At 41.3% G+C, this 23405-nt stretch overlaps 1 protein-coding gene across 1 annotated transcript; it reads left to right on the top strand.

Annotated features, from left to right (window-relative positions):
* The first annotated feature begins 209 nt into the window (after positions 1–209).
* On the top strand, positions 210–2018 carry LOC130736468 (uncharacterized). Its single transcript, XM_057588298.1, has one exon. It carries the CDS (start codon positions 210–212, stop codon positions 2016–2018), a length of 1809 nt encoding a protein of 602 aa, XP_057444281.1.
* Positions 2019–23405: the final 21387 nt, after the last annotated feature.

The raw sequence follows: 23405 nt of genomic DNA, 5'->3' as shown, positions 1-23405 counted from the left end.
TGTTTTTGTTTTTTATAAAGATGTTTTCAAAGCTTCGCGGTGAGATTGGGTAGACTTGTGTGCTAAGATGTTTGCTTGATTGTGATTGTCTGAATAGTATCATTGCCGTGATACTTGAGATAGATTATTTATTGTATACTTAGATTTTTTTTTTATTTAGAGGGCACTGACATTGAGTTGTGGTTCTATTTCTAAGCAGGATTTCCATCATGCCTCCGAGACAGGACACAACCAATGCTCAGCTTGCTCAAGCAATGGCTCAGCTGGCTCAGGTGATGACCCAGCAGGCTGCCACTGCTGCTGCTCAGGCCACGGCACAGCTTCAACGGGAAGCTGAAGAGAACACCAGGAGAGCTGAGGAAGATGCCAGAAGGGCACAACGAGCTGAAAGGGAGCTGGCACAGGACCAGATCCGTTTGAGAACTGACTTCAACCGCCATGGACCACCCAAGTTTCAAGGCGAGGTTGAACCCGAGAAAGCTGATCTTTGGATTCAGGAAATGGAGAAAATCTTTGAGGCTCTCCACACACCTGACGCTGAGAAGGTGAACTTGGCGCCCTTTATGCTGAAGGGTGACGCTGAGTACTGGTGGCGGAGCGCCAAACAGCTGATGACTGCCAACAATGTGGCCATCACTTGGGAGTCATTCAAAAGGGCTTTCATGGAGAAGTACTTCCCAGAGACTGCTAGGGAAGACATGGAGAATCAATTCCTCAACCTGAGACAGGGGCTGATGACCGTAGGGGAATATGCTGCAAGACTGGAGACCCTGTCCAAACACTTTCGCTTTTTCCAAGTGCAAGTGGATGAATCGTACCTTTGCAACCGATTCATGAGGGGTTTGAGGAATGACATTGAGGAGTCTGTGAGACCATTGGGAATCAGAGTTTTCCAACAACTGGTGGAGAAAGCTCGTGAAGTAGAGTCGATGAAGAATCGGCAGAGGGGCAAGTATGACAGCGGAGGTCCGATCCGTTCTGGGCAGAGGCCGATCGGAAGGTTTGAGGGACCGAGGCAAGCTGGTAGGTTTGACAGGGGCAAGGCTCCGACGAGGAAGCCTTACCAACGCCCTACTGACAGGGTGCCTTTTGCTGGAAGGAATGTGGCACGTGCTCCTAAGAACGATGTCGTCTGTTACAAGTGCAACCAGAAAGGACACTATTCGAATGAATGTGGGAAGGAGGTTGTGTGCTGGAAGTGCCAGAAACCAGGACATGTTGAGAGAAACTGTCCTGATGCTACTAAGGCCGAGCCAGTACTGAATGCTGCCAGGGGAAAGCGACCTTTTGCTCCAGGTCGTGTGTTTGCAATGTCTGGGGAACAAGCTGCTGTGACTGATGATCTTATCCAGGGTACGTGTATTATCGCTGGAACTTCTTTAATGGTGTTATTTGATTCTGGTGCTACACACTCATTCATTGCTAAGGAGTGTGTGAAAAAGTTAGGATTGCTAATTGCTGATTTACCATTCGATTTGGTGGTGACGACCCCTGCCGCCGATCGATTAGTTACGCGCATGGCTTGCTTGCAATGTCCGTTGATTCATGAGGATCGAAAGTTCTTTGCGAACCTCGTCTGCTTAGGGCTTAAAGAGCTCGATGTGATTCTGGGGATGGACTGGTTGGCACAGTATCACGTTCTGTTGGATTGTGCTAATAAGGTCGTAGTCTTTCCGGATTCTGGCGTTACGGATTACTTGAATTCGTACAACTTGGGAAAGGGTTCACCAGCATTCGTGAACTCTATCGTAGATGAGGCGAAAAACGACGGCGACGTACGCAACATTTTGGTGGTGCAAGATTTTGTGGATGTATTTCCAGAGGATGTACCTGGAATACCGCCAGTGAGAGAAACAGAATTCTCTATTGATATTATGCCCGGTACAGGACCAATATCAATGGCGCCTTATCGGATGGCACCAGCAGAGTTGGCGGAGCTATCAAAACAATTGGAGGATCTAACTTCCAAGGGATTTATCCGACCAAGTGTGTCGCCATGGGGAGCGCCGGTGTTGTAGGTGAAGAAGAAGGACGGAAGGTCCAGATTGTGTGTGGATTACCGACAACTCTACAAGGTGACAGTGAAGAATCGTTATCGATGCCTCGGATAGATGATTTGATGGATCAACTTCGGGGTGCTATCGTGTCCTCGAAGATAGATCTGAAGTCAGGATATCACCAGATCCGAGCCAAGGAGGCTGACATACAGAATACCGCATTCAGAACTCGTTATGGGCATTATGAGTACCTCGTGATTCCGTTTGGAGTTACAAACGCACCCGCAGTGTTTATGGACTACATGAACAGAGTGTTCAGGCCATTCCTGGACAAGTTCGTGGTGGTGTTCATTGACGATATTCTGATTTACTCGAAGAGTGAAGAAGAACACGAAGAGCATTTGCGTCAAGTGTTAGGAGTATTGCGGGAGAAGGCACTATATGCTAACGGCTCGAAATGTGAGTTCTGGATGGAAGAGGTGAAGTTCCTAGGTCATGTCATATCAAGTCAGGGTGTGGCTGTTGACCCCAGCAAGATTGAATCGATCATGTCATGGGAACAACCTAAGACAGCAAACGACATCAGAAGTTTTGTTGGACTTGTTGGCTACAACAGACGCTTCGTGAAGGATTATGCAAAGTTGACTTCACCGTTGACTCAATTGACAAAGAAAAATCAACCTTTTGCATGGACGGAGGAGAGTTTTCAGGAAATGAAGTAGAGATTGACTACTGCACCGATACTAGCCTTACCCAAGGAAGGAGAACCATACGACGTTTATTGTGACGCTTCACATAATGGGTTGGGTTGTGTAATGATGCAGGAGAAGAAAGTGATTGCTTATGCTTCGCGACAACTGAAGATTCATGAGAAGAACTATCCTACGCATGATTTGGAGCTGGCTGCTATAGTGTATGCTCTCAAGATTTGGAGGCATTACCTGTATGGCAGTACGTTCACGATCTACAGTGATCACAAGAGTCTGAAGTATTTGTTCGATCAGAAGGATCTGAACATGAGGCAACGAAGGTGGATGGAATTCCTGCAGGATTACGAGTTTGACCTACAGTATCATCCAGGGAAAACTAATGTGGTTGCTGACGCCCTTAGTCGAAAGGTTATACATGTATCCACGTTAATGGTCAAGGAGTTAGAACTGCTGGAGGCATTCCGAGATCTAAGCTTGGATGTCAAGCTCGCACCAGGGGAATTGAGATTCGGAATGGTGACGGTGTCGAGTGGACTTTAGGATGAGATAAGGTCAAAGCAAGAGACTGATGAAGGACTGATTGAGTGGCACAAACTTGTTACTCAAGGAAAGGCACCGGAATTCGCTGTCGGAAATGATGGTCTTTTGCGCTGCAAGGGACGAGTTTGTGTACCCAATGACGCAACTATGAGAAGGTTAATCTTGGATGAAGGTCACAAGAGCAGGTTGAGCATTCATCCGGGAATGAACAAGATGTATCAAGACCTGAAACTTCATTTCTGGTGGCCTGGGATGAAGAAACAAGTAGCTGAGTATGTGTCGACATGCTTAACTTGTCAGAAGGCTAAGGTGGAACATCATAAGCCAGCAGGAAAACTACAGTCGTTGGATGTCCCGGAGTGGAAATGGGATAGCATCTCTATGGACTTCGTGACGGCATTACCCCTAACACGAAGAAGATTTGATGCAATTTGGGTAGTGGTTGATCGACTGACGAAGACCGCTCACTTCGTGCCGATCAATCTGAACTACAAGGTGGAGAGACTAGCAGAAATCTACATTGCAGAGATTGTTCGTCTGCATGGGGTACCATCTAGCATTGTGTAGGACAGAGACCCGAGGTTTACCTCACGTTTCTGGGGAGCTTTGCAACAAGCTTTGGGAACCAAGCTGAGATTGAGTTCCGCTTATCACCCACAAAAGGATGGGCAAACCGAAATGACTATTCAATCCTTGGAGGATTTGCTAAGGGCTTGTGTGCTAGATCATAAAGGAAGCTGGGACGAGTTGTTGCCGCTGATTGAGTTCACCTACAACAACAGCTTTCATGCGAGCATCGGGATGGCACCTTATGAAGCTTTGTATGGTCGGAGGTGTCGTACGCCTTTGTGCTGGCATCAAGATGGGGAGAACTTAGTGATTGGACCCGAGCTGGTTTAGCAAACCACTGAAGAAGTAAAGCGAATTCAAGAAAAGATGAGGATCTCGCAGAGTCGTCAGAAGAGTTATGCGGACAATCGAAGGAAAGAGCTGGAATTTCAAGCTGGAGATCATGTCTTCTTACAGGTTACCCCGATGACAGGTGTCGGAAGGGCGATCAAGTCTAAGAAGCTTACTCCAAAGTTCATTGGACCGTACCAAATAACGGAACGAGTTGGGCCAGTGTCATATAGGATTGCGTTGCCGCCTTTCCTATCCAATATCCATGATGTACTTCATGTGTCACAGTTGCGGAAGTACATGGCTGATGACTCTCATGTTCTTGAACCTGACGACATTCAGCTAAAGGATGATCTAACGATGGTGATGCCACCCATCAAGATTGTCGACAAGAGTACTAAACGTTTAAGGAACAAGGAGGTGTCCTTGGTGAAGGTTGTTTGGAATCAAGCGACAGGCGATGCTACATGGGAGCTTGAGAGTAAGATGCGAGAGTCAGATCCCGATTTGTTTGTAAACCCTTAAGTTTCGAGGGTGAGACTATTTTTAAGGGGGGTGGTATTGTAAGACCCTAACCTTACTTATGTATTGCTTAAGTGATTTATTGAATAAAAGTGAAATTTCTAGTGAAGTTTGATTTAATTGCTAAACTGTCTGTGACCTAGTGTGAATTTTTGAGAGGTCTTAAAGACCTCATCTTGAAAAACTTCCTTGATGAGAGTTGTATCTCTCTGAGTTAGCTAAATTCTCTCGTTGGTTTCAGGTCATTCTGACCTCTGTAGCTCGAGATAGCCTTGTTTTAGTGACAGAAGGTCAGACTGTTTTGTACTAGCAATTTTGTTAGAAGAAAGTTCTTAAGTCCGAAATTGTTTCTTTAAAAATCAAGAGAAGGAGTTTGCCTTGATTTATTTGAGCCTCTTAATCAGTAGCTAGGAGAGTATTTAGTTGGACTTGGGCCAAGTTATGAAGGGAGAAGAGAAAAAGAAAACCTAGCCCATGATGCATGCTAGTCGAATTTCATGAGGAAGGAAGGAGGGAAGACTTGTTTGACTTGGTTGTGCTGAATTGGTTGACTAATTAGCATGAGTTTAGAGGAGATAATTAGGGTTTAAGGCTCATTATCAAAGGCTGATCAGTTTTGAGACAAGGATTAATAGGAAATTAAGTGCCATTAATGCCTTGTTCCCATTCAAAAATTGTGAGTTGTGCATGCCCTTGCTTGTGCATGTTTTGGCCGTGTATTGAGGGGCAAAAGGGGGATCTTTGCTTCATTTTTGAGAGATCTATAAGGCTGAATGGAAACCTAACCAAACACTCTTGTTTTGCCCACACAATTCAGAAGTGAAAAAGAAAGAAAAGAAGAGAGAAAGGGTGAGAGAGAGTGGCGGCTAGAGAGGAAGAAAGGAGAAGAGCAAAGAGTGAAAGAAAGTGTGATCAAGAGGGAGAGGAGGAGACCAGACCAAGGTTGAAGTTGCAGCAGATAGTAGCCCTTTCCATTCATCTTTTCCAGAACCAAACCTTCATCCTTCTCAAACCCAACATCAAAGGTAAGGGGTGGTTCTAGTGGGTAGAGTCTAGGTTGTATATGAAGATGGATTCCTTTGTTAGCATGGCTATAATATGATCTTAGTTTGGTGTATGATGTATGTTTGGATGAGGGTAGAATGCATGTTTAAGAGTTTGAAATTTGCAGCCCCAAATGTGATACAAGTTGATACCATGCTACTTGCCATAGTTGCCAATTTGGACTAGTTTTGCCATGTTGATGTTGAGAACGAATTCTGTACTGAATTTGCATGTTTAGGGCTGAGAATGATGATTCTTAGGTTGATGTTTTGCTTCTGTATAATGGCCTAGAGGATGGACAAATGTTTTTCAAAAAAAAAAGGAGAGAACCCTAGAGCAATGGTGCTCTCGGCTAGGCCAAAACCTTGAGTTTTGGTGGATTTTCTTTAGCTTTTCGTTGTATTGATTGTTGCTGATTGTTTCTGGAATTTTTACCACATTTGTGAAGCTTCTGTGATTTCACGTTCAGTAGATTAAAGCTTGCCAAATGACCCTAGGTTTTATGTATGAAAACCTTGATTTTATGCTAGATTTGTCTAGATTATCACATGAGTTTAACAAGCAATTTGTAACATGATCTTTGCTGGATTTTTGGAGAGTATACGCTTATGTTTGTTGGCTGGACATTGACTTGTGAAGTTGAGATGGAAGGGAGAAAGTGTTTTAGAAAACCTTGGACCCTTTGGGGTTTCGGCTAAGCCACTTTTGTGATTGTTGACAAGTTTTCTTCCTTCCGACTCATGCACAAGTTTATGTGAATGCTTGATTGGTTAAGTTTCCATGATCTAAGTGTTGATATGCATGAGAACATGTGTAAGTGCCTTAGTATAACTTATAATTGCTTATTTTGGATATTGCCAAAAGGTCGCTCATCTAGCTGTAATCCCTTTTGGTGCTGTGATTTTTACTGTCATTCGAGTTGTATAAGTTTTTTGAAAATGTTAAGACTCTAGGTTGACTCAATAGAGCCTTTAACAAAGAGAAATGAGAACTTAATCGCTTGCAAGTAAAATGTGAATAAATGGACATAGGTCTAGTGAAGACTATGGGCCATGAGAACGATGGTACCGTTAGAGACAAACGGTTACTTGCACGCGAGGGTGTTTTGTGGGTTGTACGGTGTGTCCCCACGTGATTAGTTGACTGCGGTCACCTTGTGATTCTGTGGACGGATGGTGTGTCTGGCGGACGGTGTGTCCCCCCACATGAATGAGGGCGGACGGTGTGTCCCCTTGAGAATTGTTCATCTGCGGATGATCGTGATTATGGCCATTGGTGTTGAGGTGGTTGTGTGAATGGTGAGGTCGCTAGCCTAACTGAACTTAGGTGACTGACTGAGATATAATATAAAGTTTATGCCTATTATAACTTGTTATTTATGAGTATTGCCTGGATATGTGAATGTTATATGAGAACATGAGATCTGACCATGTTGTTTGTTTATGTGTTATTCTGGGGGGGGGGGGGGCAGATGATGAAGACCAAGAGTACAGTGGTCTCGTGGACGATAGACCTACCTGACCAGCATCAGGACAACGCCTGGCAGTCCGACTCTGCCAAGGCACGTCGCATCTACGTTGGTAGCGCTACGATCACGGGACGTGACCGGCATGGGAACATCGTCGAGACTCAGAGCATTGAGTGGGGCAAGGTCAAGATGCCCTTTGTACCTTGTCGCTTCTTACATCCAGGAGACGAGGGCTCGTGCTCGAACTCTCCGCAGAGGATTGCAGGAGGGGAGGTTTCTTCACGGGTGCTCGGGCCACCAGATTGGTGGGCACGCCTTGGCTGTAACACCCCGATTTCGGTGGCGTCACTTTAGTAACCAAAAGTAAACTTAATGCGGAAAAACGTGAAATATTTTTTTTTCGATAATAACTAAGACAAGACTGAATTAAATAAAACCCAAAAGCGAAAAGCAATAGAACTAATATACAATATATAAACAGCCCCCGCTGTAAGTAACAACCTCGTCACGAGTAACCTCCAGTGACGGAAAGAAAAGTGCAACGCCCGTAGGCAATATATACAAACCAAATGAAAAGGGTGAAGTGCCCGCAACACCATCCCTCAAAACTGAGAATCAACTGACCCAATGGCCTGAAAATAAGACCTCCTGAGTCCAACCAACTCTCTGTGATTCCCGTAAGGAAACCACACAAAAAGCTATAGGCGGATCTACCCTGTCCCCTAAGTAACAAATGAAGCAAGACTGTCAGAAAACTCTACTCCTACACTAATCCTAACTCGAGGAGCTCATACCAACACTCAAAACTATGTGCTAGCATGATCGTCGTCTGAATCAGAATCCAGAACGACCAAGTCTACCAGCCCTATCCGTCCTCCCCTCGCAACCGCAGTGCGCTCCGATGCTGGACTCACGGGCTTAGGGCCCGAACCCTGATCATCAATGATCGCAACAGAGGGTGCTCTAGACCCTGCCGAAGGCACTCCCACTGGAATCTCCTCTGAGGGATCCTCCTCCTCTGAAGATGACGATGGCGGCGGTGCTCCTCCGAATCCTGGTCCGCAGTGAACGCCCGGTGGCAAGTTGAAGCTGATAGAGCATCGCCTCAACACTCCTGACCTCAAGAGTCCTCCACTGTCCACGTGGTCCTCCATGATGCACCCCGAATACGTCGCTCGGTGGCTCGCGGGGTCAACCACCCACGACCCGGGGTCGTCCTGATCTATCATCTCGTACCTAATCCCCCCCGAAGGGTGGACCATGGTGAACCAGTCCGCAATATTCATCTGACAAAAGGCGTTGTCCGCCAAAGCACACACAGAAGACGCGAGGGTCAACTCTAAAGAACTATGTAGATAATAAACCCAATAGGTACAAATAATAGATAGCCACTTAGGCTTATAGCTAAAGATGTCATTCCTAGGGTTGCATGTTCCACAATAACATAAACACAATAATAGCAAATAGCATGTTCCAAATAGGTTTAACAATTACCAATCACACTCAACAACTAAATTAGTATGCATGTTGCATGATATGTATGCAGGTTAACCCAGTCAACCACATGCATTCCGGAAAGGGATGGACATCAAACGGATCAGCCCTAACACCAGCCACGGTGGACCCATTTCGGCCCGCGTGCCTCTTACTCCAACAGGGGTAGTCAGATCAGCAGTAAACCCGTAGGTCTACCATTTCGGTCTGCTACAAGAGACGTCTACAAACGCTTTTTCACGGCATTCCGGGTCTTATGACCATTTTGGAAACCGACGAGGTCCAGAGTACGTCCTGTGTTAATACCTCATTAATGTTGCATGTATGCAAAATGATTAGTCAAACAACGTCTCCGTCCTCACTCGACACGTCGCCACGTGTTCTAGGGAAGTTAAAGTCTCTAAAAGCTTACCCTAAGGTAAAGTCGATTCTGCGACCAAAAGACACACTTCATAACGACACATAGCTGCTCCAACAGCACCACAACAAACGCTGCTCCAACAGCACAATAACAAACGCTGCTCCAACAGCACAACAATAAACGCTGCTCCAACAGCACAACAACAAACGCTGCTCCAACAGCACAACAACAAACTCAACACTTGGATCCGACGACACTCCTCGTTTTTCCAAAACTATGATTTGACTTCCAATGCCTTCCTTCGAGGTTGTTATCATTACTTAAAGATTTTGAGGTTATTTAAGGTCTTATGAATTTTCTTTATAAAATAGATTCCATTTTGTCTTATCGCAAGTCTTATACATTTTCAGGATCTCCCAATCCCAAGTCGCTTCCAGAGGATGTCTCGATCCACTAAACAAAATTAAGGCCCGAACCTCGTTCGTCCTATCAAACTTTCTCAAAACTCTCAAAATAAAATCGGCATGACCTGCCCGCTATTCTCACCATTCAGAATCTCAGATTCCAGTACAGAGCATATTTAAATCATCACAATCAACAACATGTCATATATCAATAAATCACATCATAAACACTTAGCACTTAGCATATAAAGCATGCACCACACATCCTAGATTACCCACATAGCACATAGCATGTAAGACAATCTCAAAAACATTCAGTAGATGAATCATCTACATTGTCAGCCGAAGCCTCAGAAAACATTTTCCAATCACACACAATTCCAGTGCATAAACAGTAAACAATGTCGAAACATCGACCCTAAGCATTAACTAGAGATTCAGTGAGAAGCCCTCACCTGAAAGTTCTCCAGAATGATCAACTAGTGCTTCCTCGCTCTCAAAGTGTTGGTCCTCGGGGAAATCCTCAAAAGCACCTTTACAATAAAATCACAGAATACTATCAGAATCTATCGGAAACTAAGCTATCGATACTTACTAAGGTTACTCGAAGTAATCTATACCCTAAGGTACGATAAACTAGCGCGAAAGACAAGTTTTCGGAAAAGGAAATTTTCCTCCTCCCCCCTAATAGGGCTCGGCCACTTTGTGCAATTATGGGGCTCGATTTTTCTTCGATCAAACTTGGTTCCTATGCTTTCATAAGCCGTAACTAAGGGTATTCTGAACTCGGAAAAATTATCGGATCAAAAACTGTCGCAGGGGTATTTTGGTCATGATTTTTAACTTAGGATTTTTCAAAACTGAAATCCCAAAAATAAAATTTTGCAGGGACGTCACCAACGACGTTTATGACAACTAATCCTACTAGCACTAAGCTAAGGCGATAGTTTTCAGCCTAAAGGTTGAAGCTTTACACCAAAAACTCCAAAAAATGGGTATTTTAGGCTCAAATTGATTCCGGCGGAATTCCGGCGACATAACGGAAAATCTAACCCGGCAGAAGTGATCTTGGGCGCATAAGGAAGAGGTTTAGAATCAGAAATGAAAGATTCAGGATAGTTTTGCAAAAACCCATAAACTATCCGCTCAGAAAACTCTACAGAAAAGCTATGGAAAAAGCGATCAGAGGTAAGGATTAGCGACTATACCTCGAAGCCTTGAAGTAGCAACTGATTGATCGACGATCAAGCAAACGATGAAGAAAAACTCTTCTTCCTTCTTCCTTGTTCTTGGCCGCGGTTTTGGGAGAGAAAATGGAGGAGAATTTGTGTTTTTCTTCCTTTCTTTGCTATATATAAAGGTTGGAAATTCGCGGGAAAATGAAAGTTTCGCGAATCTGATTTTTCCGACTTCATTCTCCATGAATTAATAGATATGTTTTGGCAAAAGAGTTCCAAAACTATAAAGAGGTCTCCTTGTATTTTTGGCAACTAAAGCATAGTCGGTATAAAACTATTTTACCCGATAAGTTGCTTTTTGCATCGAATGTCGGAATGGAAAACTTCCTTCGGAAGAAAGATTGAAATCATCAAGAGAAATGGGTGTACGCGTGTGGAATATTCATTTGAAGCTCTGAATAGAAAAAGTCTTCATTGTCGAGAAATTCTAGGGTTTTGAAATACCAGGGATTCGGTTTCGGCAAACTTCCGATGATTGGAATCGGACGTTCGTAGATCCTAGAGTTTCGCCTCGAAACGATTGTGATATATGGAAAAAGAGAAGTTCTAACATTTCTCTGAAGATTTTGGAATTAACTGCCATCGTGCCTAAAAGTGAAAATTAGCTATATACTAGGGTTTCTGACCTAGGTTTAAGCGTAAAACGTTCGTGCTATAACTTTTATCGATCATAATGCAATCCTTGAACTTTTCCTGAACTTTCTCCTTCATAAATATATTTCATTTAATAAACTTTCGTTCAGGTTTCCCTTCACATTACATCAACCCTAATCGTGAATAAGAAGTTTATTCACTTAGCATAAACTTAAAAACTCGGGCCTTACATTGGCGACTTTCCAGCTCCGCCTCTCGAGTCCCTTCCAGTTCCTGCTGAGCCTATGGATGTCTTTGCTCCACGGTATGTTGCAGCAGCTGATGCACCTAGGGATGCCGAGACGGAGGGGCATGGAGGTGCACCGGAGGTCAGGGCTCCTGTGAAGAAGCGCCAGAGACAGTGCGGTTGGCTCGACGAGTGACTGATATTACCATGCTGGGGGTTGAGTGTTCGTGGTGTTGATCTATCTTTATCAGTTTTGTTTTTCCGGTTTTTGATGTATCGTTAAGATAGGGCTTTAGCCCAAGGATTCATTTATGTATTTGATTATGGTTCCTTTTATTTACGAGTTATTTTATTCAGAAATACATGTCTTATTTATTCCGCAGATTTATATCGTAAAGTTTTCAAGAGTTTCGTAATAATTGAATCTTTGTCATTAAATCAAGATTAATAATTGAATGGCGAAAATTCTTTACGAAAATGGAGATGTTTGGTTTACTGTGTGACACTCGAGAAATCGGGGCGTTACAATGGTGATGATGATGAACCACCACCTCAGAAGAAGGCAAAGACGGTCAGGATTGCAACTCAAGTCACTGATCTGGAATCAACTCAGGAGCCTGCTAGAACTGCAACTTCTACCAGAATCACAAGATCTGCAGTTAGTGCTTCAAGTAAGTTTGTTGTTCTCTCAGATGATGATTTAAATTTGCTTGATGCAATTCATGCTGAAACCAACCCTGAACCTACACCAGTTGATCAATCAACTTCTCACCCTTCACCCCCTAGGGCCTCCTTCTTTCAACCTTCCATTGAGGAAGAACCCCTCTGGAAAATGCTTCAAGCTGCCAAACCCTCTGCCCCCACCTCACCCATTATCCTTCCATACAATCCAGAATCCTCTGAACCACAAGTCATTGAAACACAAGACTCTGATAAAACCACCTCTAAACCACATTCATGTAATCACTCTGACGTGAAATTCTCTCTCCTGCTCCCTCTGTATCCTTTCCCACCAATGTTCCATTTTCTTCTCCTTCAAATAAATCTGAAGCCACTCGACAATTCTTTAAAATTGCTAGAGAAAGTATTTCAGAAATCCCTAAACATTTCATTAATGTTCCTAGTCCAAACCGCTACCCTGGACCCAGGCCAGAACCTCTGGTTGCTCCTGATTTCCCAATCCAAGCGATTCCTATGGCTCCTCCACCTCCTCCTCCTCTTTCTCCTATTCCAGAGAATGACGAGTCAGTCTCAAACCATTCCTCAGACAAATCACAAAACCCTGAGACTGAAACCTCTCATCCAAACCCTGAGACCAATACTTCTTCACATCAGACTCTGCAGATTGGTTCTCCCTCTGAGGCTGCTAGCAGCAATCACTCTTCATCACCTGAACCAAACCTCTCTCTTGTTCCCTACACCTGCTCTAGACCAAACACCCTCCTTGATTGCATCAACTCATTTAATCATGAAGCATCGTTAAGGGTTCGCAATGTGCATGGTCGCACTGACCTAAGTGAGAATCCAGACTTGGTTGCTGAGGACTGGGATCGTCTGTGTTCTTGGATGGTTGACCAAGTTCCAGTGATGTTGGGGTTCCTAAATGCTGAAAAGAATCAATGTGTTGAAGCTGCTAGTCAACGATTCAGAAGAAGAGAAGCTTTGAATGAACAGATGATGAGAGAACAGCTCTATACTGCTATTGAAGAAGCAAGAAAGAAGAAAGAGCAAGAAGAAGCAGCAGCACGATTTGAAGCAGAACAACGTGAAGCTGCAAGGTTGGAAGCTCTGGAACAAGCTGCTAGACTACAAGCTGAAGCTGAAGCTATCAGAAATCAAGCACTTGTGATCTCTCCATTCACTAATGTAGCCTCCACCTCTACACAAGTTCTTCACTCTGATCAAGATGATCCGTCTGCTCAAGACTCCAGACTTGACGTCATTGAGACAAGACTTAATTCTCAAGAGGCTCTTCTCATGAGTCTTCAAGAGATGTGCACAGAGCTTCTGAGGAGAACATCCAAGCCTTAGCTTTAGGAACTCTCTTTTCTTCTGTTTTTTCTTTCTCTATGTTTACCTTGTTTTCATTTTGAACTATGTTTTTATTATGTGTTGCATAATTACTTGTTCACTATAAACTTAGATTTTATCATACGCCTTAATCAACAAACAAGTTCTTTTATTAATCAATTCATTCATACATATGCATCATTACATTTAAAAAGGAGGATCTCTCCTCAATGCTCTACACTACCTACGCATCGCCGCTTTCTCAAGCTCCAGAAGATGCTGCTCATACTCCAGTTGGATCAAGCTCTGGCGCACTTCCTGTCTCTCAGGACCCTCCGCCATTGTCTCCAGTGCAGTCTCCACTGCTCGCCTTTTAACAGAGTTATCCAAATCCCGCTGGAAGAGATCTTGTAGCTCCTCTACAAAGGAAAGGAAGCCTCTAAGGATGTTGTCCATCTCTGGACTCAGGCCCATGCCTAATAGCAGATTCGTCAGATCATAAACGCTTGGCTCCTCTGGATGGCGCACATTGATGAAAAGATCTTCATCAAAGGCCCTTTTCCTCAGTTCCTCGATGCACACTATGTAAGAGGCCATTGCAATGTTGATTTCCAGTGTAAATGAGATGTGAAGACTGTTATGGTCTAACCGTTTTTTATAAGCTCAGTTCAGTCTCACGAAGTTAATGCTGAAGCAGTTTCTCGAGGATTCTTTATTGGTAACAGAAGCTTACTTTTAACTCCTTGGCCGGTGGTAAACGTTCTGCATATGCATTAATTCATTCATTAATTTAATTAAACCTTTTCTTTAATCTTTTTAATTATTTTCTCCATCTTTTTGAAACTTAGACCTTCTCTAAGGGGGAGTACCTTGTACTTCAAGCTAAGTTTTTCACACCCCATGCTTTTTGCTTATGACAAAAAGGGGGAGTATAACCCAGTTTTTGATGTGTAAGCTGTGTTAGTGTGATTTTTTTTTCTTTTGGAGAATTTAAGAGTTCCACCTTTATGACCATAGATGTGTCACTGGGCATATACAAGGAATACATTTTCACTTCCTCTGAAGTGATATTGGTTGACTCTGATACCTTTACTCTGCTCATGACTCTGAATACTTATGCGCTCTGATTATTCCATTTTATCTATGTCATACATTCTCAGTCTGAACTCTTTTATTAATTAGCTCAGAATCTAGATATTACTAATATTTTCATTAAGTCCTAGATTCAGGGGGAGCTAAGCTCAGAATCAAGCTGTGACTTGGATTCAGAATGAGCAAAATAAACCATTCACCTCAGGATAAGTTTATCTCTATTCTCTATACTCTGAGTGAATTCAGTTTATTGTTTAAGAATTGTTCATCAAAATACTTGGTTTTGTCATCATCAAAAAGGGGGAGATTGTAAGATCAAGTTTTGATCATGTAGTACAACTCTATGTTTTGATGATTACAAGTTAACTATTAAGTATAAATAGTTATGGTACTCTAATGTGTTTTCTGAGTGATTACTTGACAAGCTCTGACTCTGATCTAATTACACATAAATGGGAAGCAATATGCTCAAAGAGTAACCTACGCAACGCTTTCGCACTCTCTATGTTCAATCTGAACAGTAGAAAAGCTTCAGAAGATCTGAAGATAGTTAACCTCTGATATGGATTCAGATCACTTGAAGTTCTGAAGACTAGATGCTCTGAAGATCGAGACGCTCTGAAGGTTCAGAGGCTCTGAAGGTCTAGAAGCTCTGAAGGTCCAGAAGCTGAGAAGTGAAGACTCTGAAGTCCAAGAGTAAGCTGGCTCTGAAGACCAAGTACTTCTCCTCTGAGTTCAGAATCAGAAGTTACAAAGGTCAGAGGATCCATGCTTCCCTCTGACTCTGATCAACAAGCTTCACAAGTTCCAACACGAAGCGTTGCTCTGATCAGAAGTCAACTAGGATAAAGGTCATGTCACTATCCAAAGTACAAAAGCAATTGTACTATCCTAACGACCTTACCTAACGTGCTCAGCCACAACAGAACCTGAAAATCCCAGATCTGCCCTCCAACGGTAGCATTTCCATGCAACGTCCAAACCCTAATCCTTGAAGTATATAAAGAGGCTGAAGATTGAAAGATGCCGCCTAAGAAACTTGTACACCCGCAAGCAATATTCAAATATTCTCTTAGCAATCTTTCTTCAAACAGAATTTAGTGCGTTTACTTTAGCTTTCTGAGAAGCATTTTCTTTGTAAACCCAAACTCTTAAACAGTTGTTTATTTGTTCCTTAAGGATACCAAGGTTGGTCAGATCCTTGAGAAGACTAAGTCAGTGTATTGTTAGTCACTTTGCAGGTTGCAAGTGCAGTTGTAACAAACTCTGATTAGTGGATTGCCTTCATTCTAAGAAGGAAGAAATCACCTTAACGGGTGGACTGGATTAGCTTGAGGGATTTATCAAGTGAACCAGGATAAAATCATTGTGTGCTTTCCTCAACTCTTATCTTAGCACCTTTATCCTTGTGTTTGAAGAGATTTGCTTAAATCTCAAGTGGGACGAGTTTTTACTTTTAAAGCGCTATTCAAACCCCCCTTTCTATCGTTTTCCATACCTTCAAAGGGAAGTTGGTCCTGATGTTCTTGAGTGTAAGGATGTTATTGTCCTTATAGAGAAAGCATGTCTGATGAAGACTATTCAGAATGTTGGAAGGTGCTATGAGAAGCTAGTGAGAGAGTTCTTGGTGAATCTCTCTGTGGATGTTGGACTTCCTAAGAGTGATGAATTCAGGAAAGTCTTTGTGAGGGCTGAATGTGTTGTGTTCTCACCTGTTGTGATCAATCAAGCACTTGGAAGAAGTGCTATTGAATTTGCTGATGAAAAAGTGTCCATGGATGATGTTGTCAAGGAACTTACTGCAGGACATGTGAAGAAGTGGCCCAATAAGAAATTGTTGTTCACTGGAAATCTTAGTGTGAAGTATGCAGTCCTTAACAGGACTGGTGCTGTGAATTCGGTTCCTACTCAGCATACCTCTGGTGTTTCTGCAACCCTTGCCAAATTGATCTATAGGGTTGGCAAGTCTATTGCATTTGATTTTGGTGCTTTTTTTTTAGCAGACATTGAAGCATGCTGATACTTGTGCTGTGAAGCTGCCTGTTTCATTTCCCTCACTTCTTACTGAGATCATTCTCATGCAGCATCCTCAGATTCTCATGGCTGATGAAGTGGCTATGTCTCGTGGAGTTCCAATCACCTTGGATCAACGCTTGTTTATGGAGCCACATGTCCTAGACATTGCTATGCCAACCAGCATGACATCTGTGAAGGTATGAAAAACGATAGAAAGAGGGGTTTGAATAGCGTTTTAAAACTAAAACTTGACCCACTTGAGATTTAATTAAATATCATCAACCACCAAAGATAAAAGTGCTGAGATAAGAGATAGGAAAGCACACAGTTGATTTTATCCTGGTTCACTTGATAAATCCCTCAAGCTAATCCAATCCACCCATTAAGGTGATTTCTTCCTTCTTAGAATGAAGGCAATCCACTAATCAGAGTTTTGTTTCAACTGTACTTGCTACCTGCAAAGTGACTAACAATACACTGACTTAGCTATCACTAAGATTCACCTTCTTAGTCTTCTCTAGGATCCGATCAACCTTGATCTCCTAAAGGAAAATCAAACAACTGTTTGTGTGTTTTTGCTGCTAAGTGTTTTTGTCTCAACAATGCTAGTTGTTGGTATGGATGCATCATTTGAGGGGAAGCTCTGCTAAAGGGGGAGAATTGATTCTCTATTTTTAACCTCTCTGTTTGTGTGTTGTTTTAGACAAAATTTGACAAAGGGGGAGATTGTTGGTACATGTTGTCTTGCATTTTGTCAAAACAACCGATTGTCGAAGCAGATGTCGTGACATTTGATTCTGTGAAGCTAGGGCATCAGTCCTCAGCTTGAGTTTCTGTTGTGGGCCCTTTGAAGATTAATTAAAGATATGTTTTTCCGTGTTACTTGAGGAACAAGTAGCTATTCCAGAAGGGTTTTATTTATGGGTTGTTATTTGTTGAAACAATCTTTGTTAAAAGATTGGTTTCTATCTTTTCTTGTGAAATAAGTAACAAGATCTATCAAGATTGCGTTTTGAATTGCTGTTGCTGCAATCTGTTACCTCAGCCCATGCTAACCCTAGAGCCCATGCTACCGCTGCTGAAGACCTAAAACATGAAGATGATCGAAGCTATAGAGAGAGATCAAGTGTTTTAGGATTTGTGATTGTGCTTTGTCCAAGTTGTGGATCCTCTTTGCTCACTGATTCTATAAAGCAAAGAAAGGTTCTGTGTGTTTGATTACTTTCAAACTCTGATTATTGATTGTGTTCACCAATCACTGTGGCAGTGATTGAGAGAAAGTGAGAAAGGCTCTCATACTTAGGTTGAGATTCTAAGTAGAAAAACACTGGGTAGATTAGGAAGTGAACTATGAACTGTTGTGTTCATGAGTGTCTGTAATTCCTGAATCTTGAGATAGTGGATTTCCTTTCTTTGGGTGCAAACCCTCCAGACGTAGGTGAGAGTTTTTCACTGAACTGGGTTAACAATTCATGTGTTTTGTTGTTTCTGTTTTAAGTTCTGTTTTACTGTCTAACGATTGTCGAACCTATTGTCCCAGCATCGTGTAGGACAATTATACTACAGGGAACCTGAATTACAATTTGAATTGGTAACCTTAGTTTGTACAGTACTACAGTTTATTCAACATCGAGATTAGTAGATCGTTGGAAAAACTACCCATAATTTGTCAAGGATTACTAGAGTTAGGCTAACCATCGATCAAGAGTATAATTACAATTACTAACTTAGTAATTCAACTGAGAGTTTAACTTATCTAGTATTAACGTTACATTATCATTAAGTTAACTAATGTTAGTTAAGTTGATCATTATAATAACAAACCTCGGTTATTCAATTGAGAGTATTTTGTATCTAGTCTTCAAGTTACTTAGTCAATCAAATAACTAATGTTAGGTTAAGTGGGTCATTACCTTTTATATGTATGGCTAGAGCATGAGTAAGTAACATTTAGTTAGCAGGGTCATTAGAATAACTAACGCTACACTAATCAAGACTAAATTATATCTCCCCTTAAGGGTAGCTTGTCATTGTAATAACTAATGTTAGGTTAACAAGTCATTGAAATGGATAATCATAGTTTAACCTAGATGTTCAATAGTCCCTCCACCAATGCTAGCACATCCGACATCTGTCGATAAACAACACTCGTTTAATCGGACCATATATTGACTAACCCTAGCTTGCACCCAAAGTTTTTTAGTTGTAAAGCTGCAATGAAAATGCTAAAAATGAAACATTGAACTAGTGTAGAAGAATGCCATAACTTTTCTTGTTGCTTAGAAATGGCGTATAGGGAGGAGGTAGAGCACATATAAAGATGAATTGGCTAGCATAATATACATGCCCGTGGAGAAAGATGAAATGGCATTTTCTCTATTTTTGTTTTTATTGAGCAAAGCAGAAGTATTTTGTCTAAAGACAGATTTGTTCCTCTAGTTTTTCTTAAACCACGAATTTACCCTTCCTTTTTTTTCTGGACTAATTCTTCATTGCATTCTAACTGGGCCTTCTTGTTGAATCAAAATGTTTATTTTTTTTGTGCTTATTCGACGTTTAATGTGGGCCGGTATTGTCCAAGAAAGAGAATAGGTCGTTTTGTAATTAGCCCATTCAGTTGAGGTTTTTTCGTTAACATGCTTGACGACCCAGTTTTTTATTCATAATTCAAATTCTTTTTTGTGCTTCACTCTACCTTAAGAACATAATCTAGTTTAGCTGATAATATAGTTCAATTAACCCTAGATTAAGAGCATAAATAATTTGAATTGGTAACCTTAGTTTGTACAGTACTACAGTTTATTCAACATCGAGATTTGTAGATCGTTGGAAAAACCACCCCTAATTTATCTAAGAGTATTAGAGTTAGGCTAACCTTCGATCAAGAGTATAATTACAGTAACTAACTTAGTGATTCAATAGAGAGTTTAACTTATCTAGTATTAATGTTACATTGTCATTAAGTTAACTAATGTTAGTTAAGTTGATCATTATAATAACAAACTTAGTTATTCAATTGAGAGTATTTTATATCTAGTCTTCAAATTACTTTGTCAATCAAATAACTAATGTTAGGTTAAGTGGGTCATTTGAACAACTAACCCTTTTATATGAATGGCTAGAGCATGAGTAAGTAACATTTAGTTAGCAGGGTCATTAGAATAACTAACCCTACACTAATCAAGACTAAATTATATCTCCCCTTAAGGGTAGCTTTTCATTGTAATAACTAATGTTAGGTTAACAAGTCATTGAAATTGATAGTCATAGTTTAACCTAGATGTTCAATAGTCCCTCCACCAATGCTAGCACATCCGACATCTGTCGATAAACAACACTCGTTTAATCGGACCATATATTGACTAACCCTAGCTTACACCCAAAGTTTTTTAGTTGTAAAGCTGCAATGAAAATGCTAAAAACGAAACATTGAACTAGTGTAGAAGAATGCAATAACTTTTTTTGTTGCTTAGAAATGACGTGTGGGGATGAGGTAGAGCACAGATAAAGATGAAATGGCTAGCATAATATACACGCCTGTGGAGAAAGATGAAATGGCTGAAGTATTTTGTCTTTTTTTTTTTATTGAGCAAAGCTGAAGTATTTTTTCTAAAGACGGATTTGTTCCTCTAGTTTTTCTTAAACCACGACTTTACCCTTCCTTTTTTTTTCTAGACTAATTCTTCATTGCATTCTAAGTGGGCCTTGCTGAATCAAAATGTTTTGTTTTTTTTTTTCTGGTTATTCGACGTTTAATGTGGGTTGGTATTGTCCAAAAATGAGAATAGGCCGTTTTGTAATTAGCCCATTCAGTTGAGGTTTTTTCGTTAACATGCTTGACAGCCCAGTTTTTTATTCATAATTCAATTGTTTTTTTTTTTTGTACTTCACTCTAGCTTAAGAACATAATCTACTTTAGCTGATAATATAGTTCAATTAACCCTAGATTAAGAGCATATATAATTTGAATTGGTAACCTTAGTTTGTACAATACTACAGTTTATTCAACATTGAGATTCGTAGATCGTTGGAAAAACCACCCCTAATTCTAAGAGTATTAGAGTTAGGCTAACCTTCGATCAAGAGTATAATTACAATAATTAACTTAGTAATTCAACTAAGAGTTTAACTTATTTAGTATTAACGTTACATTGTCATCAAGTTAACTAATGTTAGGTTAACAAGTCATTGAAAGGGATAGTCATAGTTTAACCTATAGATGTTCAATAATCCCTCCACCAATGCTAGCACATCCGACATTTATCGATTACCAACACTCGTTTAATCAGACCATATATTAACTAACCTTAGCTTAATCAGGACTATAGAATTACTAACATTAAGTTAAGTAGATCATTATAATAGATAACCTTAGTTTATACGAGACAATAGAATAACCAACTTTGGGTTAACATATTCATTAGGTTAACTAACCACAATTTAACTGACACTATACAATAACTAATAATTGTTTCAAATGGTCATCATAATAGATGACATTCGTTTGTCGGGAAAGTTGAACACCTAAAATTGAGTTAATCGGGTCATATGAACAACTAAACTAGTCATCATGGGGTTGCTTGAAGTGTGTCGTAATTGTCTAGGGTTCAAATGGAGGAGTTCAATCATCACCAAGTTCATGGTAAAAGTTATGTATATGGATGTGATTACTCTCTATTCATCTTAATGTGAATTGTAGTCTCAAAGGTATGTCTTATTTGTTGAACTATTATGAATATAACCTCATAAACGAATTCAGAAGGTAAAACAACTACCACAACAATTTCTGGAACAAATGTAAATAATATGGAAATTCAAGATTCACGTCGCCAGAGAAGTCGAAGGTGTGGTGGCGGCCATGTAACGCCCCAATTTCTCAAGGGTCAATTTAGTAACCTTTTCAAAAACGTGAGTGAATTTTAGCCGTCATAAAAACCTTTTTGAAACATAGCTTAACAAAAAAGAAGTAGTAACATGAGCAAATGGACTGAATAATTTCATTTTATTAATAAAAGCTTCGGAAGCGTACAATGGTTCTTTCAAATCCAAACATAGTTATTAATTGGTGTTCGACCGCCCCCGAGCCAACACAACAAGAAGGTCTCTAGGTTAGGTTCGAACCCTATAAACAAACTCGGCTCACCCCCAAGAACAGACTCAATTATCACACCCAATACCCGACACATAATCCACGTGCCCTAAAGGCCTTATCCCACGCTTGCATCACATCGTCTTGCTTCTTCTGCTCTCACCGATCCCATAGCTGAACCATCAGTCACGCGGTCGATGCTCCAAGCCTTGTCGTTGTCCACATCAAGCAGGAATAAGGCTGCATTTCGACTGATCACACGCATGCTCGTTGCCTAGGCGTTAAGCGCCCCAAAAACACAAACAACAAACAAGCAAGGGTCAACTTCTAACACACAAATCATAAGTAGGGTATACTACCTTACTAATCACAAGTCCTTCCCTAAACTTACTTTCACAAATAGGGGAACTATATTCAGCTCTAGATTTTACAAGTATGGGGAACTAACTCAGAGTTCTAAGCTATATTTAGTCGATACTCGTATATATGCACCATAAGACGCTTTGGATATCCATTCTGCCAATCCTTCATGGAAAGGCAGGACAAACACGACTCCACGATCGGGGTCGACTCTCAGCCAACGCACCTCTGTCCCACAACTCCACGATCGGGGTTAGCCCTCGCAAACGCACCGTCGTTTCACGTTTGTCCTCGTTCAGGTCTATCCCCTGAACCTCACCACAGGTTATCCCAATCCAAGTCACTAGTTAAGGCTACCAAGCCCAGTCCAGATCACTTCGTCACATACTCGTGCTATTCAGGTCAGTTATCATCTTTAGGCCCTAAGCCTTTCATGTTCATCCCATGAACATCATCTCATATAGAAATATAACTTGCATGCATATCAATAAATAAAGCTAGATGATAATCACATAGGCATGTTCATAATAACAACAACTAACATCAACAATCAAATATCATCTCTAGCATATACAATCATTGATTATCCTACCATCATCTTCACTATAACATTCCATAGCAAGGCATACACAATCACAAATAATATCTAGACCAAGACCGAAATGCCCTTACCTTAGCCACTTCATTTCTAAGTTGCGACTTCGATTCAATCACACCGTCGCTCCTCGTACCGGCTCGCTTTCCTTCTATTCTTTAGCTCCGACACGAACTCATTCTCACAGATCGTATCCTTAGAAAATGAATCGCGTTCAGAAATTTTAGGCTTCAAAATCCTAGCTTCCGCTCTCAAAACTCAAGAATGTTCTCACAACCAAACACTCAAGAATTTTCACAATAACTAATGATATAAACCAATTGTATATACCAATGTTTCATAGTTCCGTCCACCATCTCGATTGATGCACTCCAATCTTTGGCTCCATCCGTCATGCTTCCTTAGCTGACGGTTCCTTCCACTATCTTTGCTAAGTGAAGATAGTCAAGAGTGTAACACAACCATTAAAAACACCACAAAAACCCTTCTTCAGAACTAGACTCCTCTTCTGATCCTTCTGCACTCTTCTCTTCACTCTCATCAGATCCTTCCTCCTCTTCATTGCTCACATCCTGAGCAGCTGTAGTAGTAGCACTTTGCTCACCACCTTGGCGTTCTTCTTCCTGCAGCTTCAGTAGCAAAGCATCAACCTTGAGCTTCCTAGCAGTGCTCACCCTGATTGTCTCCTGCAAAGCCTTGGAGACTTCCTGTAGTTCAGCAGTTATGGTATGAGTGCTAGATTCAG

The sequence above is a fragment of the Lotus japonicus genome, chromosome 2 (genome assembly GCF_012489685.1).
Source record: "Lotus japonicus ecotype B-129 chromosome 2, LjGifu_v1.2".
Taxonomy (NCBI): Eukaryota; Viridiplantae; Streptophyta; class Magnoliopsida; order Fabales; family Fabaceae; genus Lotus; species Lotus japonicus.
Note: the sequence above shows the minus strand (reverse complement) of the source record. Positions and strands in the feature narration are given on the sequence as shown.